Below are 17,202 nucleotides of genomic sequence, written 5' to 3' on the forward strand. Positions count from 1 at the left end.
TCCCTCACACTCTCTCCCTCACACTCTCTCCCTCACACTCTCTCTCTCTCCCTCACACTCTCTCCCTCTCCCTCACACACTCTCCCTCTCCCTCACACACTCTCTCTCTCCTCTCCCTCACACACTCTCTCTCTCTCCCTCTCCCTCACACATTCTCTCTCTCCTCTCCCTCGCACTCTCTCTCTCTCTCTCCCTCGCACACTCTCTCTCTCTCTCTCTCTCTCTCTCTCTCTCTCCCTCGCACTCTCTCTCTCTCTCTCTCCCTCGTACTCTCTCTCTCTCTCTCTCTCCCTCGCACACACTCTCTCTCTCTCTCCCTCGCACACACTCTCCCTCCCTCGCACACACTCTCTCTCCCTCGCACACTCTCTCTCTCTCTCTCTCTCCCTCGCACACACTCTCTCTCTCTCCCTCGCACACTCTCTCTCTCTCTCTCCCTCGCACACTCTCTCTCTCTCTCTCCCTCGCACACTCTCTCTCTCTCTCACACTCGCACACACTCTCTCTCTCTCCCTCGCACACTCTCTCTCTCCCTCGCACACTCTCTCTCTCCCTCGCACTCTCTCTCTCTCTCTCTCTCTCCCTCGCACACTCTCTCTCTCTCCTCGCACACTCTCTCTCTCTCCCTCACACTCACTCTCTCTCTCCCTCACACTCTCTCTCTCTCTCCCTCACACTCTCTCTCTCTCTCCCTCACACTCTCTCTCTCTCTCCCTCACACTCTCTCTCTCTCTCTCTCCCTCGCACACACTCTCTCTCCCTCGCACACTCTCTCTCTCTCTCTCTCCCTCGCACACACTCTCTCTCCCTCGCACACTCTCTCTCTCTCTCCCTCGCACAACTCTCTCTCTCTCTCCCTCGCACACTCTCTCTCTCTCTCCCTCGCACACTCTCTCTCTCTCTCCCTCGCACACTCTCTCTCTCTCTCCCTCGCACACTCTCTCTCTCTCTCCCTCGCACTCTCTCTCTCTCTCTCTCCCTCGCACACTCTCTCTCTCTCTCCCTCGCACACTCTCTCTCTCTCTCCCTCGCACACTCTCTCTCTCCCTCGCACACTCTCTCTCTCTCTCTCTCCCTCGCACACTCTCTCTCTCTCTCTCCCTCGCACACTCTCTCTCTCTCTCTCTCTCTCTCTCCCTTGCACACTCTCTCTCTCTCCCTTGCACACTCTCTCTCTCCCTCGCACACTCTCTCTCTCTCTCTCCCTCGCACACTCTCTCTCTCTCTCTCTCTCTCTCTCCTCGCACACTCTCTCTCTCTCTCTCTCTCCTTGCACACTCTCTCTCTCTCTCTCACTCTCTCTCTCTCTCCCTCGCACTCTCTCTCTCTCTCTCCTCGCACACTCTCTCTCTCTCTCTCTCTCCCTCGCACTCTCTCTCTCTCTCCTCGCACTCTCTCTCTCTCCCTCGCACTCTCTCTCTCTCCCTCGCACTCTCTCTCTCTCTCTCTCTCCCTCGCACTCTCTCTCTCTCTCTCTCTCCCTCGCACTCTCTCTCTCTCTCTCTCCCCTCGCACTCTCTCTCTCTCTCTCTCTCTCCCTCGCACACACTCTCTCTCTCTCTCTCCCTCGCACACACTCTCTCTCCCTCGCACACACTCTCTCTCCTCGCACACACTCTCTCTCCCTCGCACACTCTCTCTCTCTCTCTCTCCCTCGCACACTCACTCTCTCTCTCTCCCTCGCACACTCTCTCTCTCTCTCTCCCTCGCACACTCTCTCTCTCTCTCTCCCTCGCACACTCTCTCTCTCTCTCACTCGCACACACTCTCTCTCTCTCCCTCGCACACTCTCTCTCTCTCTCTCTCTCTCTCTCCCTCGCACACTCTCTCTCTCCCTCCTCACACTCACTCTCTCTCTCCCTCACACTCTCTCTCTCTCTCCCTCACACTCTCTCTCTCTCTCCCTCACACTCTCTCTCTCTCTCCTCGCACACTCTCTCTCTCTCTCTCCCTCGCACACTCTCTCTCTCCCTCGCACACTCTCTCTCTCTCTCTCCCTCGCACACTCTCTCTCTCTCTCTCTCCTCGCACACTCTCTCTCTCTCTCTCTCCCTCGCACACTCTCTCTCTCTCTCTCCCTCGCACACTCTCTCTCTCTCTCCCTCGCACACTCTCTCTCTCTCTCTCCCTCACACTCTCTCTCTCTCTCCCTCGCACACTCTGTCTCTCTCTCTCTCTCTCCCTCGCACACTCTCTCTCTCTCTCTCTCTCTCCCTTGCACACTCTCTCTCTCTCCCTTGCACACTCTCTCTCTCTCTCTCTCTCACACTCTCTCTCTCTCTCTCTCTCTCCCTCGCACACTCTCTCTCTCTCTCACTCGCACACACTCTCTCTCTCTCCCTCGCAGACTCTCTCTCTCTCTCTCTCTCTCTCTCTCCTCGCACACTCTCTCTCTCTCCCTCACACTCACTCTCTCTCTCCCTCACACTCTCTCTCTCTCTCTCTCTCTCCCTCACACTCTCTCTCTCTCTCTCTCGCACACACTCTCTCTCCCTCGCACACTCTCTCTCTCTCTCCCTCGCACACTCTCTCTCTCCCTCGCACACTCTCTCTCTCTCTCTCCCTCGCACACTCTCTCTCTCTCTCACTCGCACACACTCTCTCTCTCTCCCTCGCACACTCTCTCTCTCTCTCTCTCTCTCCCCCTCGCACACTCTCTCTCTCTCCCTCACACTCACTCTCTCTCTCCCTCACACTCTCTCTCTCTCCCTCACACTCTCTCTCTCTCTCCCTCGCACACACTCTCTCTCTCTCCCTCACACTCACTCTCTCTCTCCCTTCCACTCTCTCTCTCTCTCCCTCACACTCTCTCTCTCTCTCCCTCACACACTCTCCCTCTCCCTCACACACTCTCTCTCTCCCTCTCCCTCCACACTCTCTCTCTCTCCCTCTCCCTCACACATCTCTCCTCTTCTCCCTCTCCTCGCACTCTCTCTCTCTCTCTCCCTCGCACACTCTCTCTCTCTCTCCCTCTCCTCGCACTCTCTCTCTCTCTCTCTCTCCTCGCACTCTCTCTCTCTCTCTCTCCCTCGTACTCTCTCTCTCTCTCTCTCTCCCTCGCACACACTCTCTCTCTCTCTCCCTCGCACACACTCTCCCTCCCTCGCACACACTCTCTCTCCCTCGCACACTCTCTCTCTCTCTCTCTCTCCCTCGCACACACTCTCTCTCTCTCCCCTCGCACACTCTCTCTCTCTCTCTCCCTCGCACACTCTCTCTCTCTCTCCCTCGCACACTCTCTCTCTCTCTCTCACTCGCACACACTCTCTCTCTCTCCCTCGCACACTCTCTCTCTCCCTCGCACACTCACTCTCTCCCTCGCACTCTCTCTCTCTCTCTCTCTCTCCCTCGCACACTCTCTCTCTCTCCCTCGCACACTCTCTCTCTCTCCCTCACACTCACTCTCTCTCTCCCTCACACTCTCTCTCTCTCTCCCTCACACTCTCTCTCTCTCTCTCCCTCGCACACACTCTCTCTCCCTCGCACACTCTCTCTCTCTCTCTCTCCCTCGCACACTCTCTCTCTCCCTCGCACACTCTCTCTCTCTCTCTCTCGCACACTCTCTCTCTCTCCCTCGCACACTCTCTCTCTCCCTCGCACACTCTCTCTCTCTCTCCTCGCACACTCTCTCTCTCTCTCCCTCGCACACTCTCTCTCTCTCTCTCTCTCCCTCGCACACTCTCTCTCTCTCTCCCTCGCACACTCTCTCTCTCCCTCGCACACTCTCTCTCTCTCTCTCTCCCTCGCACACTCTCTCTCTCTCTCTCTCCCTCGCACACTCTCTCTCTCTCTCTCTCTCTCTCTCTCTCTCCCTTGCACACTCTCTCTCTCTCCCTTGCACACTCTCTCTCTCCCTCGCACACTCTCTCTCTCTCTCTCTCCCTCGCACACTCTCTCTCTCTCTCTCTCTCTCTCTCCCTCGCACACTCTCTCTCTCTCTCTCTCTCTCTCCCTTGCACACTCTCTCTCTCTCTCTCACTCTCTCTCTCCCTCTCCCTCGCACTCTCTCTCTATCTCTCCCTCGCACACTCTCTCTCTCTCTCTCTCTCCCTCGCACTCTCTCTCTCTCCCTCGCACTCTCTCTCTCTCCCTCGCACTCTCTCTCTCTCTCTCTCCCTCGCACTCTCTCTCTCTCTCTCTCTCTCCCTCGCACTCTCTCTCTCTCTCTCTCTCTCCCTCGCACTCTCTCTCTCTCTCTCTCCCTCGCACACACTCTCTCTCTCTCTCTCCCTCGCACACACTCTCTCTCCCTCGCACACACTCTCTCTCCCTCGCACACACTCTCTCTCCCTCGCACACACTCTCTCTCCTCGCACACTCTCTCTCTCTCCCTCGCACACTCACTCTCTCTCTCTCCTCGCACACTCTCTCTCTCTCTCTCCCTCGCACACTCTCTCTCTCTCTCTCCCTCGCACACTCTCTCTCTCTCTCACTCGCACACACTCTCTCTCTCTCCCTCGCACACTCTCTCTCTCTCTCTCTCTCTCTCTCCCTCGCACACTCTCTCTCTCTCCCGCACACTCACTCTCTCTCTCCCTCACACTCACTCTCTCTCTCCCTCACACTCTCTCTCTCTCTCCCTCACACTCTCTCTCTCTCTCCCTCGCACACACTCTCTCTCCCTCGCACACTCTCTCTCTCTCTCTCCCTCGCACACTCTCTCTCTCCCTCGCACACTCTCTCTCTCTCTCTCCCTCGCACACTCTCTCTCTCTCTCTCTCCCTCGCACACTCTCTCTCTCTCTCTCCCTCGCACACTCTCTCTCTCTCTCCCTCGCACACTCTCTCTCTCTCTCCCTCGCACACTCTCTCTCTCTCTCTCCCTCACACTCTCTCTCTCTCTCTCCCTCGCACACTCTGTCTCTCTCTCTCTCTCCCTCGCACACTCTCTCTCTCTCTCTCTCTCTCTCCCTTGCACACTCTCCTCTCTCTCCCTTGCACACTCTCTCTCTCTCTCTCTCACACTCTCTCTCTCTCTCTCTCTCTCCCTCGCACACTCTCTCTCTCTCTCACTCGCACACACTCTCTCTCTCTCCCTCGCACACTCTCTCTCTCTCTCTCTCTCTCCCTCGCACACTCTCTCTCTCTCCCTCGCACACTCTCTCTCTCTCCCTCAACACTCTCTCTCTCTCTCCTCACACTCTCTCTCTCTCTCCCTCGCACACACTCTCTCTCCCTCGCACACTCTCTCTCTCTCTCTCCTCGCACACTCTCTCTCTCCCTCGCACACTCTCTCTCTCTCTCCCTCGCACACTCTCTCTCTCTCTCACTCGCACACACTCTCTCTCTCTCCCTCGCACACTCTCTCTCTCTCTCTCTCTCTCTCCCCCTCGCACACTCTCTCTCTCCCTCGCACACTCTCTCTCTCTCTCTCTCCCTCGCACACTCTCTCTCTCTCTCCCTCGCACACTCTCTCTCTCTCATCCCTCGCACACTCTCTCTCTCCCTCGCACACTCTCTCTCTCTCTCTCCTCACACTCTCTCTCTCTCTCTCCCTCGCACACTCTGTCTCTCTCTCTCTCTGCTCCCTCGCACAACTCTCTCTCTCTCTCTCTCTCTCTCCCTTGCACACTCTCTCTCTCTCCCTTGCACACTCTCTCTCTCTCTCTCTCACACTCTCTCTCTCTCTCTCTCTCTCCCTCGCCCACTCTCTCTCTCTCCCTCGCACACTCTCTCTCTCCCTCGCACACTCTCTCTCTCCTCGCACACTCTCTCTCTCTCCCTCGCACACTCTCTCTCTCCCTCCCTCGCACACTCTCTCTCTCTCTCTCTCCCTCGCACACTCTCTCTCTCTCTCTCCCTCGCACACTCTCTCTCTCTCCCTCGCACACTCTCTCTCTCTCTCTCTCTCCCTCGCACACTCTCTCTCTCTCGCTCCCTCGCACACTCTCTCTCTCCCCCGCACACTCTCTCTCTCTCTCTCTCTCCCTAGCACAGTCTCTCTCTCTCTCTCTCTCTCCCCGCACACGCTCTCTCTCGCTCCCTCGCTCACTCTCTCTCTCTCTCCCTCGCACACTCTCTCTCTCTCCTCCCCCAGCACGCACTCGAGCTCGCTCCTCGCACACTCTCTCTCTCTCTCCCTCGCACACTCTCTCTCTCCCTCGCACACTCTCTCTCTCTTCCTCCCTCGCACTCTCTCTCTCTCCCTCGCACACTCTCTCTCTCTCTCCCTCGCACACTCTCTCTCTCTCCCCTCGCACTCTCTCTCTCTCTCTCTCTCTCTCCCTCGCACTCTCTCTCTCTCTCTCTCTTCTCTCTCTCTCTCTCTCTCTCTCCCTCGCACAGCTCTCTCTCTCTCCCTCGCACACTCTCTCTCTCTCTCCCTCGCACACTCTCTCTCTCTCTCTCTCCCTCGCACACTCTCTCTCTCTCTCTCTCTCTCTCTCTCTACCTCGCACACTCTCTCTCTCTCTCTCTCTCTCTCTCTCTCTCTCCCTCGCACACTCTCGCTCTCTCCCTCGCACACTCTCTCTCTCTCCCTCGCACACTCTCTCTCTCTCCCTCACACTCTCTCTCTCTCCCTCGCACACTCTCTCTCTCCCTCGCACACTCTATCTCTCTCTCTCTCTCGCACACTCTCTCTCTCTCTCCTCACACTCTCTCTCCCTCGCACACTGTCTCTCCCTCTCATCCCTCGCACACTCTCTCTCTCTCTCTCTCTCCCTCACACACACTCTCTCTCTCCCTTCGCACACTCTCTCTCTCTCTCTCCCTCACACTCTCTCTCTCTCTCTCTCTCTCCTCACACTCTCTTCTCATCTCTCTCTCCCTCGCACACTCTCTCTCTCTCTCTCTCTCTCCCTCGCACACTCTCTCTCCCTCACACTCTCTCTCTCCTCCTCGCTCTCCCTCGCACACTCTCTCTCTCCCCTCACACACTCTCTCTCTCTCTCCCTCACACTCTCTCTCTCTCCCTCACACCTCTCTCTCTCTCTCCCTCGCAGCTCTCTCTCCTCTCAACCCTCCACACTCTCTCTCCTCCCTCGCACACTCTCTCTCCCTCGCACTCTCTCTCTCTCCCTCGCACTCTCTCTCTCTCCCTCGCTCTCCTCGCACTCTCTCTCTCCCTCGCACTCTCTCTCTCTCTTCCCTCACACTCTCTCTCGCTCTCTCCTCAGCACACATCTCAATCTCTCGCCTCACACTCTCTCTCTCTCCTCTCCCTCGCACTCGCACTCGCTCTCCCTCACACTCTCTCTCTCTCTCCCTCACACTCTCTCTCTCTCTCACCTCACACTCTCTCTCTCTCTCCCTCACACACTCTCTCTCTCCCTCACACACACTATCTCTCTCTCCTCACACACTCTCTCTCTCTCTCCCTCACAACACTCTCTCTCTCTCTCTCTCTCCTCCCTCACACACACTCTCTCTCTCTCTCATCCTCTCGCACACTCTCTCTCTCCCTCACTACACACTCTCTCTCTCCCTCACACACTCTCTCTCTCTCTCCCTCACACTCTCTCTCTCTCTCCCTCACACTCTCTCTCTCTCTCCCCTCACACTCTCTCTCTCCTACACACACACTCTCTCTTCCGCACACACTCGCTCGCTCTCTCCCTCACACACTCTCTCTCTCTCCTCACACACACTCTCTCTCTCTCTCTCTCCCTCCACCACTCTCTCTCTCTCCTCCCTCACACACTCTCTCTCTCCCTCTCACTCTCTCTCTCGCTCTCCCTCACACAGCTCTCTCTCGCCGCTCAACACTCTCTCTCTCTCTCGCTCACACTCTCTCGCTCTCTCCTCACACTCTCTCTCTCTCTCCCTCACACACTCTCTCTCTCTCCCTCACACACTCTCTCTCTCTCCCTCACACACTCACTCTCCCTCACACACTCTCTCTCTCTCTCCTCACACTCTCTCTCTCTCCCTCACACTCTCTCTCTCTCACACTCCACTCTCTCTCTCTCCTCTCCCTCACACACTCTCTCTCTCTCCCTCCACACACTCTCTCTCTCTCCCTCACACACTCTCTCTCTCATCCCTCACACTCTCTCTCTCTCTCCCTCACACTCTCTCTCTCTCTCCTCACACACTCTCTCTCTCTCTCCCTCACACTCTCTCTCTCTCTCCCTCACACTCTCTCTCTCTCCCTCACACTCTCTCTCTCTCCCTCACACTCTCTCTCTCTCTCCCTCACACTCTCTCTCTCTCCTCACACACCTCTCTCTCTCCCTCACACTCTCTCTCTCTCTCTCCCTCACACTCTCTCTCTCTCCCTCACACTCTCTCTCTCTCCTCACACACTCTCTCTCTCTCCCTCACACTCTCTCTCTCTCTCTCCCTCACACTCTCTCTCTCTCTCCCTCACACTCTCTCTCTCTCTCCCTCACACACACATCTCTCTCTCCCTCACACTCTCTCTCTCTCTCACCTCACACTCTCTCTCTCTCCCTCACACTCTCTCTCTCTCCCTCACACTCTCTCTCTCTCTCCCTCACACACACACTCTCTCTCCCTCACACACACTCTCTCTCTCCCTCACACTCTCTCTCTCTCCCTCACACTCTCTCTCTCTCTCCCTCACACTCTCTCTCTCTCTCCCTCACACTTCTCTCTCTCTCTCCCTCACACTCTCTCTCTCTCTCCCTCACACACTCTCTCTCTCTCCCTCACACTCTCTCTCTCTCTCCCTCACACACACTCTCTCTCCCTCACACACTCTCTCTCTCTCTCTCCCTCACACTCTCTCTCTCCTCTCCCTCACACACTCTCTCTCTCTCTCACATCGCACTCTCTCTCATCTCTCTCTCCCTCACACACTCTCTCTCTCTCCTCACACTCTCTCTCTCTCTCCCTCACACTCTCTCTCTCTCTCCCTCACACTCTCTCTCTCTCTCCCTCACACTCTCTCTCTCTCTCCCTCACACTCTCTCTCTCTCCCTCACACTCTCTCTCTCTCTCCCTCACACACTCTCTCTCTCTTCCCTCACACCTCTCTCTCTCCCTCACACTCTCTCTCTCTCTCCCTCACACTCTCTCTCTCTCTCCCTCACACACTCTCTCTCCCTCACACACTCTCTCTCTCCTCACACTCTCTCTCTCTCCCTCACACTCTCTCTCTCTCCCTCACACTCTCTCTCTCACCCTCACACTCTCTCTCTCTCTCCCTCACACACTCTCTCTCTCTCCCTCTCACACTCTCTCTCTCTCTCTCCCTCACACTCCTCTCTCTCTCTTCCCTCACACTCTCTCTCTCTCTCCCTCACACACACACTCTCTCTCCCTCACACTCTCTCTCTCTCTCCCTCACACACTCTCTCTCTCTCCCTCACTCTCTCTCTCTCCCTCACACTCTCTCTCTCTCTCCCTCACACACACACTCTCTCTCCCTCACACACACTCTCTCTCTCTCCCTCACACTCTCTCTCTCTCCCTCACACTCTCTCTCTCTCTCCCTCACACTCTCTCTCTCTCTCCCTCACACTCTCTCTCTCTCTCCCTCACACTCTCTCTCTCTCTCCTCACACTCTCTCTCTCTCTCCCTCACACACTCTCTCTCTCTCCCTCACACTCTCTCTCTCTCTCTCCCTCACACTCTCTCTCTCTCTCCCTCACACTCTCTCTCTCTCTCCCTCACACACCACACTCTCTCTCCCTCACACTCTCTCTCTCTCTCCCTCACACTCTCTCTCTCTCTCCCTCACACACTCTCTCTCTCTCCCTCACACTCTCTCTCTCTCTCTCCCTCACACTCTCTCTCTCTCTTCCCTCACACTCTCTCTCTCTCTCCCTCACACACACACTCTCTCTCCCTCACACTCTCTCTCTCTCTCCCTCACACACTCTCTCTCTCTCCCTCACACTCTCTCTCCCTCACACTCTCTCTCTCTCTCTCCCTCACACACACACTCTCTCTCCCTCACACACACTCTCTCTCTCTCCCTCACACTCTCTCTCTCTCCCTCACACTCTCTCTCTCTCCCTCACACTCTCTCTCTCTCTCCCTCACACACTCTCTCTCTCTCCCTCACACTCTCTCTCTCTCTCCCTCACACTCTCTCTCTCTCTCCCTCACACTCTCTCTCTCTCTCTCTCTCTCTCTCCCTCACACACACTCTCTCTCTCTCCCTCACACTCTCTCTCTCTCCCTCACACTCTCTCTCTCTCTCCCTCACACACTCTCTCTCTCTCCCTCACACACACACTCTCTCTCTCTCTCCCTCGCACTCTCTCTCTGTCTCCCTCACGCACACACATTCTCACACACACAGACTGTCGAGATTCGCTCTTTCCTGCTCGCACTGTCTGTGTTGCCCATTGATAGATGAGCAGTAAAGTAACTAACCACTGGTCCCTGACTCGGTTCACAGGTCCTCCTGGATCCCCGGGGGTGGTGATTGTCGAAGAGATTTTCAGTACCACAGCAACACTTTCCTGGAGTCCAGGCCGGGATAACCACAGCCCAGTCACACAGTACAACATCCAGGCACGGAACCCCTTCTCACTGGGCTGGCAAGCCGTAACAACAGGTACCTCCCTCCATCACTCACTCACTATCTCCCTCTTTCACTGCATTCCGCACTCACTCTCTCGGTGTGTAGAGTTGCAAGATGATGATGGGGAGGAGGTGAGGACTGAGGGATTGGGGACTGGGATCACTGGCTATGTCTTTGCTCCCTGTAATCTCCTCTTCCTGTCTCTGTCTCTGTCAGTACCTGATCCGATCACAGGGGACCTGGAATCTGCAGTGGCCGTTCAGTTAAAACCCTTGGATGGATTACGAGTTTCGAGTGGTGGCAACCAATAGCATCGGAACTGGAGACCCAAGCCTCCCGTCGCGACTGGTCAGGACACAGGAAGCCAGTAGGTTGAAGAGTTTATGACGTGGAGATTTCATGTGCGTATCAGGGAGCATGACAGAGTGTGTGTCTGTCTGTGAGAGTGCCGCACTGTCGGAGGGTCAGTACTGAGGAGCGCCGCACTGTCGGAGGGTCAGTACTGAGGGAGTGCCGCACTGTCGGAGGGTCAGTACTGAGGGAGCGCCGCACTGTCGGAGGGTCAGTACTGAGGGAGCGCCGCACTGTCGGAGGGTCAGTACTGAGGGAGCGCCGCACTGTCGGAGGGTCAGTACTGAGGGAGCGCCGCACTGTCGGAGGGTCAGTACTGAGGGAGCGCCGCACTGTCGGAGGGTCAGTACTGAGGGAGTGCCGCACTGTCAAAGGGTCAGTACTGAGGGAGCGCCGCAGTGTCGGAGGGTCAGTACTGAGGGAGCGCAGCACTGTCGGAGGATCAGTACTGCGGGAGTGCCGCACTGTCTGAGGGTCAGTACTGCGGGAGTGCCGCACTGTCTGAGGGTCAGAACTGAGGGAGTGCCGCACTGTCGGAGGGTCAGTACTGAGGGAGTGCCGCACTGTCAAAGGGTCAGTACTGAGGGAGCGCCGCAGTGTCGGAGGGTCAGTACTGAGGGAGCGCCGCACTGTCGGAGGGTCAGTACTGCGGGAGTGCCGCACTGTCTGAGGGTCAGTACTGAGGGAGTGCCGCACTGTCGGAGTGTCAGTACTGCGGAGTGCCGCACTGTCGGAGTGTCAGTACTGCGGGAGTGCCGCACTGTCGGAGGGTCAGTACTGAGGGAGTGCCGCACTGTCGAAGGGTCAGTACTGAGGGAGCGCGGCACTGTCGGAGGGTCAGTACTGAGGGAGCGCCGCACTGTCGAAGGGTCAGTACTGAGGGAGCGCGGCACTGTCGGAGGGTCAGTACTGAGGGAGCGCCGCACTGTCGGAAGGTCAGTACTGAGGGAGCGCGGCACTGTCGGAGGGTCAGTACTGAGGGAGTGCCGCACTGTCGGAAGGTCAGTACTGAGGGAGTGCCGCACTGTCGGAGGGTCAGTACTGAGGGAGCGCCGCACTGTGGGAGGGTCAGTACTGAGGGAGCGCAGCACTGTCAGAGGGTCAGTACTGAGGGAGCGCCGCACCGTCGGAGGGTCAGTACTGAGGGAGCGCAGCACTGTCAGAGGGTCAGTACTGAGGGAGCGCCGCACTGTGGGAGGGTCAGTACTGAGGGAGCGCAGCACTGTCGGAGGGTCAGTACTGAGGGAGCGCCGCACTGTGGGAGGGTCAGTACTGAGGGAACGCAGCACTGTGGGAGGGTCAGTACTGAGGGAGCGCCGCACTGTGGGAGGGTCAGTACTGAGGGAGCACTGCACTGTGGGAGGGTCAGTACTGAGGGAGCGCCGCACTGTGGGAGGGTCAGTACTGAGGGAGCACTGCACTGTGGGAGGGTCAGTACTGAGGGAGCGCCGCACTGTGGGAGGGTCAGTACTGAGGGAGCGCCGCACTGTGGGAGGGTCAGTACTGAGGGAACGCAGCACTGTGGGAGGGTCAGTACTGAGGGAGCGCCGCACTGTGGGAGGGTCAGTACTGAGGGAGCGCCGCACTGTGTGAGGGTCAGTACTGAGGGAGCGCCGCACTGTGGGAGGGTCAGTACTGAGGGAGCGCCGCACTGTCAGAGGGTCAGTACTGAGGGAGCGCAGCACTGTGGGAGGGTCAGTACTGAGGGAGCGCCGCACTGTCGGAGGTCAGTACTGAGGGAGCGCCGCACTGTGGGAGGGTCAGTACTGAGGGAGCGCCGCACTGTGGGAGGGTCAGTACTGAGGGAGTGCCGCACTGTCGGAGGGTCAGTACTGAGGGAGCGCCGCACTGTCAGAGGGTCAGTACTGAGGGAGCGCCGCACTGTGGGAGGGTCAGTACTGAGGGAGTGCCGCACTGTCGGAGGGTCAGTACTGAGGGAGCGCCGCACTGTGGGAGGGTCAGTACTGAGGGAGCGCCGCACTGTGGGAGGGTCAGTACTGAGGGAGCGCCGCACTGTGTGAGGGTCAGTACTGAAGGAATACCGCACAGTTGGAGGTGCAGTCTATTGGATGAGACGTCAAACCTGAGGACCCCATTTGCCCTCTCAGGTGGATGTAAATGATTCCACAGTCACTACTGGCTGAAGAGCGGGGAGTTGGGGTAAAGGGGGGGAGCGAGTTCTCCACGGGGTTCCTGGGACCGATATTTATCCCTCAACCAACATCACTAAGAATAGCCTATCTGGGTCATTATCACATTGATGTGTGTGGGATCTTGCTGTGCGGCGATTGTCTCTCGCGATTATTCTTAAAATATTTTGAGAATGTGGTTTAAATGTTGTGCAGTCAAAATAATACGTCAATTTGAACAGCAAAAAGCCTCATCCCCTCATCACCCTCCGATCTCTGTAACCTCCTCCATCCCCTCATCCCCTCCCTATCTCAGTAACCTCCTACATCCCCTCGTCCCCTCCCTATCTCTGTAACCTCCTCCATCCCCTCGTCCCCTCCCTATCTCTGTAACCTCCTCCATCCCCTCGTCCCCTCCCTATCTCTGTAACCTCCTCCATTCCCTCATCCTCCTCCCTATCTCTGTAACCTCCTCCATCCCCTCATCCCCCTCCCTATCTCTGTAACCTCCTCCATTCCCTCATCCCCCTCCTTATCTCTGCAACCTCCTCCATCCCCTCGTCCCCTCCCTATCTCTGTAGGCTCCTCCAGCCCCTACAACCCTCCCTATCTCTATAACCTCCTCCATCCCCTCACCCTCCTCCATCCCCTCACCCTCCTCCATCCCCTCATCCTCCTCCATCCCCTCATCCACCTCCATCCCCTCATCCTCCTTCATCCCCTCATCCTCCTCCATCTCCTCATCCCCCTCCTTATCTCTGTAACAACCTCCATCCCCTCATCCCCCTCCTTATCTCTGAAACCTCCTCCATCCCCTCATCCGCCTCCATCCCCTCATCCGCCTCCATCCCCTCATCCCCCACCCTATCTCTGTAACCTCCTCCATCCCCTCATCCCCCTCCGATCTCTGTAACCTCCTCCATCCCCTCATCCCCCTCCGATCTCTGTAACCTCCTCCATCCCCTCATCCCCCTCCGATCTCTGTAACCTCCTCCATCCCCTCATCCCCCTCCGATCTCTGTAACCTCCTCCATCCCCTCATCCCCCTCCGATCTCTGTAACCTCCTCCATCCCCTCATCCCCCTCCGATCTCTGTAACCTCCTCCATCCCCTCATCCCCCTCCGATCTCTGTAACCTCCTCCATCCCCTCATCCCCCTCCGATCTCTGTAACCTCCTCCATCCCCTCATCCCCCTCCGATCTCTGTAACCTCCTCCATCCCGTCATCCCCCTCCGATCTCTGTAACCTCCTCCATCCCGTCATCCCTCTCCGATCTCTGTAACCTCCTCCATCCCCTCATTCCCCTCCCTGTCTCTGTAACCTCCTCCATCCCCTCATTCCCCTCCCTATCTCAGTAACCTCCTACATCCCCTCGTCCCCTCCCTAACTCTGTAACCTCCTCCATCCCCTCGTCCCCTCCCTATCTCTGTAACCTCCTCCATCCCCTCATCCACCTCCCTATCTCTGTAAACTCCTCCATCCCATCATCCCCCTCCCTATCTCTGTAACCTCCTCCATCCCCTCATCCTCCTCCATCCCCTCATCAACCTCCATCCCCTCAACCTCCTTCATCCCCTCATCCTCCTCCATCTCCTCATCCCCCTCCTTATCTCTGTAACAACCTCCATCCCCTCATCCCCCTCCTCCATCCCCTCATCCCCCTCCTCCATCCCCTCATCCTCCTCCATCCCCTCATCCTCCTCCATCCCCTCATCCCCCTCCATTCTCTCATCCCCCTCCCTATCTCTGTAACCTCCTCCAGCCCCTGCAACCCTCCCTTTATCTGTAACGTCCTCCAGCACCGATAACCCTCCCTATCTCTGTAACCTCTTCCATCCCCTCATCCACCTCCATCCCCTCATCCCCTCCCTATCTCTGTCACCCCCTCCATCCCCTCGTCCCGTCCCTATCTCTGTAACCTCCTCCAGCCCCTACAACCCTCCCTATCGTTGTAACCTCCTCCATCACCTCGTCCCCTCCCAATCTCTGTAACCTCCTCCATCCCCTCATCCCCCTCCCTATCTCTGTAACCTCCTCCATCCCCTCATCCACCTCCATCCCCTCATCCACCTCCATCCCCTCAACCTCCTTCATCCCCTCATCCTCCTCCATCTCCTCATCCCCCTCCTTATCTCTGTAACAACCTCCATCCCCTCATCCCCCTCCTTATCTCTGAAACCTCCTCCATCCCCTCATCCTCCTCCATCCCCTCATCCTCCTCCATCCCCTCATCCTCCTCCATACTCTCATCCACCTCCCTATCTCTGTAACCTCCTCCAGCCCCTGCAACCCTCCCTTTATCTGTAACGTCCTCCAGCACCGATAACCCTCCCTATCTCTGTAACCTCTTCCATCCCCTCATCCTCCTCCATCCCCTCATCCCCTCCCTATCTCTGTCACACCCTCCATCCCCTCGTCCCCTCCCTATCTCTGTAACCTCCTCCAGCCCCTACAACCCTCCCTATCGCTGTAACCTCCTCCATCACCTCGTCCCCTCCCAATCTCTGTAACCTCCTCCATCCCCTCATCCCCCTCCCTATCTCTGTAACCTCCTCTATCCCCTCATCCCCCTCCCTATCTCTGTAACCCCCTCCATCCCGTCATCCCCCTCCCTATCTCTGTAACCTCCTCCATCCCCTCATCCCCTTCCCTATCTCTGTAACCTCCTCCATCCCGTCATCCCCCTCCCTTTCTCTGTAACCTCCTCCATCCCCTCATCCCCTCCCTATCTCTGTAACCTCCTCCATCCCCTCATCCCCTCCCTATCTCTGTAACCTCCTCCATCCCCTCATCCCCTTCCCTATCTCTGTAACCTCCTCCATCCCGTCATCCCCCTCCCTTTCTCTGTAACCTCCTCCATCCCCTCGTCCCCTCCCTATCTCTTTAACCTCCTCCAGCCCCAACAACCCTCCCTATCTCTGTAACCTCCTCCATCCCCTCGTCCCCTCCCTACCTCTGGAGCCTCCTCCAGCCCGTACAACCCTCCCGATCTCCTTAACCTCCTCCAGCCCCTACAACCCTCCCTATTTCTATAACATCCTCCAGCCCGTACAACACTCCCTATCTCTGGAACCTCCTCCATCCCCTCAACCCCTCCCTATCTCTGTAACCTCCTCCAGCCCCTACAACCCTCCCTATCTCTGTATCATCCTCCAGCCCGTACAACCCTCCCTATCTCTGTAACCTCCTCCAGCCCCTTCAACCCTCCCTATCTCCTTAACCTCCTCCAGCCCCTACAACGCTCCCTATCTCCCTAACCTCCTCCATCCCCTCATCCTCCTCCCTATCTCTGTCACCTCCTCCATCCCCTCATCCTCCTCCCTATCTCTGTCACCTCCTTCATCCCCTCATCCTCCTCCCTATCTCTGTCACCTCCTCCATCCCCTCCCTACCTCTGTAACCTCCTCCATCCCCTCATCCCCTCCCTATCTCTGTAACCTCCTCCATCCCCTCATCCCCTCCCTATCTCTGTAACCTCCTCCATCCCCTCATCCCCCTCCCTATCTCTGTAACCTCCTCCATCCCCTCATCCCCCTCCCTATCTCTGTAACCTCCTCCATCCCCTCATCCCCTCCCTATCTCTGTAACCTCCTCCATCCCCTCGTCCCCTCCCTATCTCTGTAACCTCCTCCATCCCCTCATCCCCCTCCCTATCTCTGTAACCTCCTCCATCGCCTCGTCCCCTCCCTATATCTGTAACCTCCTCCATCCCCTCGTCCCCCTCCCTAGCTCTGTAACCTCCTCCATCCAATCATCCCGCTCCCTATCTCTGTATCCTCCTCCATCCCCTCATCCCCCTCCCTATCTCTGTAACCTCCTCCAGCCCCTCGTCCCCTCCCTATCTCTGTAACCTCCTCCATCCCCTCGTCCCCTCCCTATCTCTGTAACCTCCTCCAGCCCCTACAACCCTCCCTATCTCTGTAACCTCCTCCAGCCCCTACACCCCTCCCTATCTCTGTAACCTCCTCCATCCCCTCATCCCCTCCCTATCTCTGTAACCTCCTCCATCCCCTCGTCCCCTCCCTATCTCTGTAACCTCCTCCATCCCCTCGTCCCCTCCCTATCTCTGTAACCTCCTCCAGCCCCTACAACCCTCCCTATCTCTGTAACCTCCTCCAGCCCCTACACCCCTCCCTATATCTGCAACCTCCTCCATCCCCTCGTCCCCTCCCTATCTCTGTAACCTCCTCCATCCCCTCGTCCCCTCCCTATCTCTGTAACCTCCTCCATCCCCTCGTCCCCTCCCTATCTCTGTAACCTCCTCCATCCCCTCGTCCCCTCCC

The 17,202-nt window shown here is 57.2% G+C and overlaps 1 protein-coding gene across 1 annotated transcript in view; it reads left to right on the top strand.

Annotated features, from left to right (window-relative positions):
• Positions 1 to 17,202, top strand: part of LOC137367048 (contactin-5-like) — a gene marked incomplete at its 5' end in the record, with an annotated part of 85,506 nt that overhangs the window by 32,362 nt on the left and 35,942 nt on the right. Inside the window, 3 exon segments of the mRNA XM_068028533.1 lie at positions 10,313 to 10,471; positions 10,655 to 10,704; positions 10,706 to 10,805. Of these exon segments, the coding sequence (XP_067884634.1) occupies positions 10,313 to 10,471; positions 10,655 to 10,704; positions 10,706 to 10,805 (309 nt within the window).

This window comes from Heterodontus francisci, unplaced genomic scaffold, assembly GCF_036365525.1.
Source record: "Heterodontus francisci isolate sHetFra1 unplaced genomic scaffold, sHetFra1.hap1 HAP1_SCAFFOLD_946, whole genome shotgun sequence".
Lineage (NCBI taxonomy): Eukaryota > Metazoa > Chordata > Chondrichthyes > Heterodontiformes > Heterodontidae > Heterodontus > Heterodontus francisci.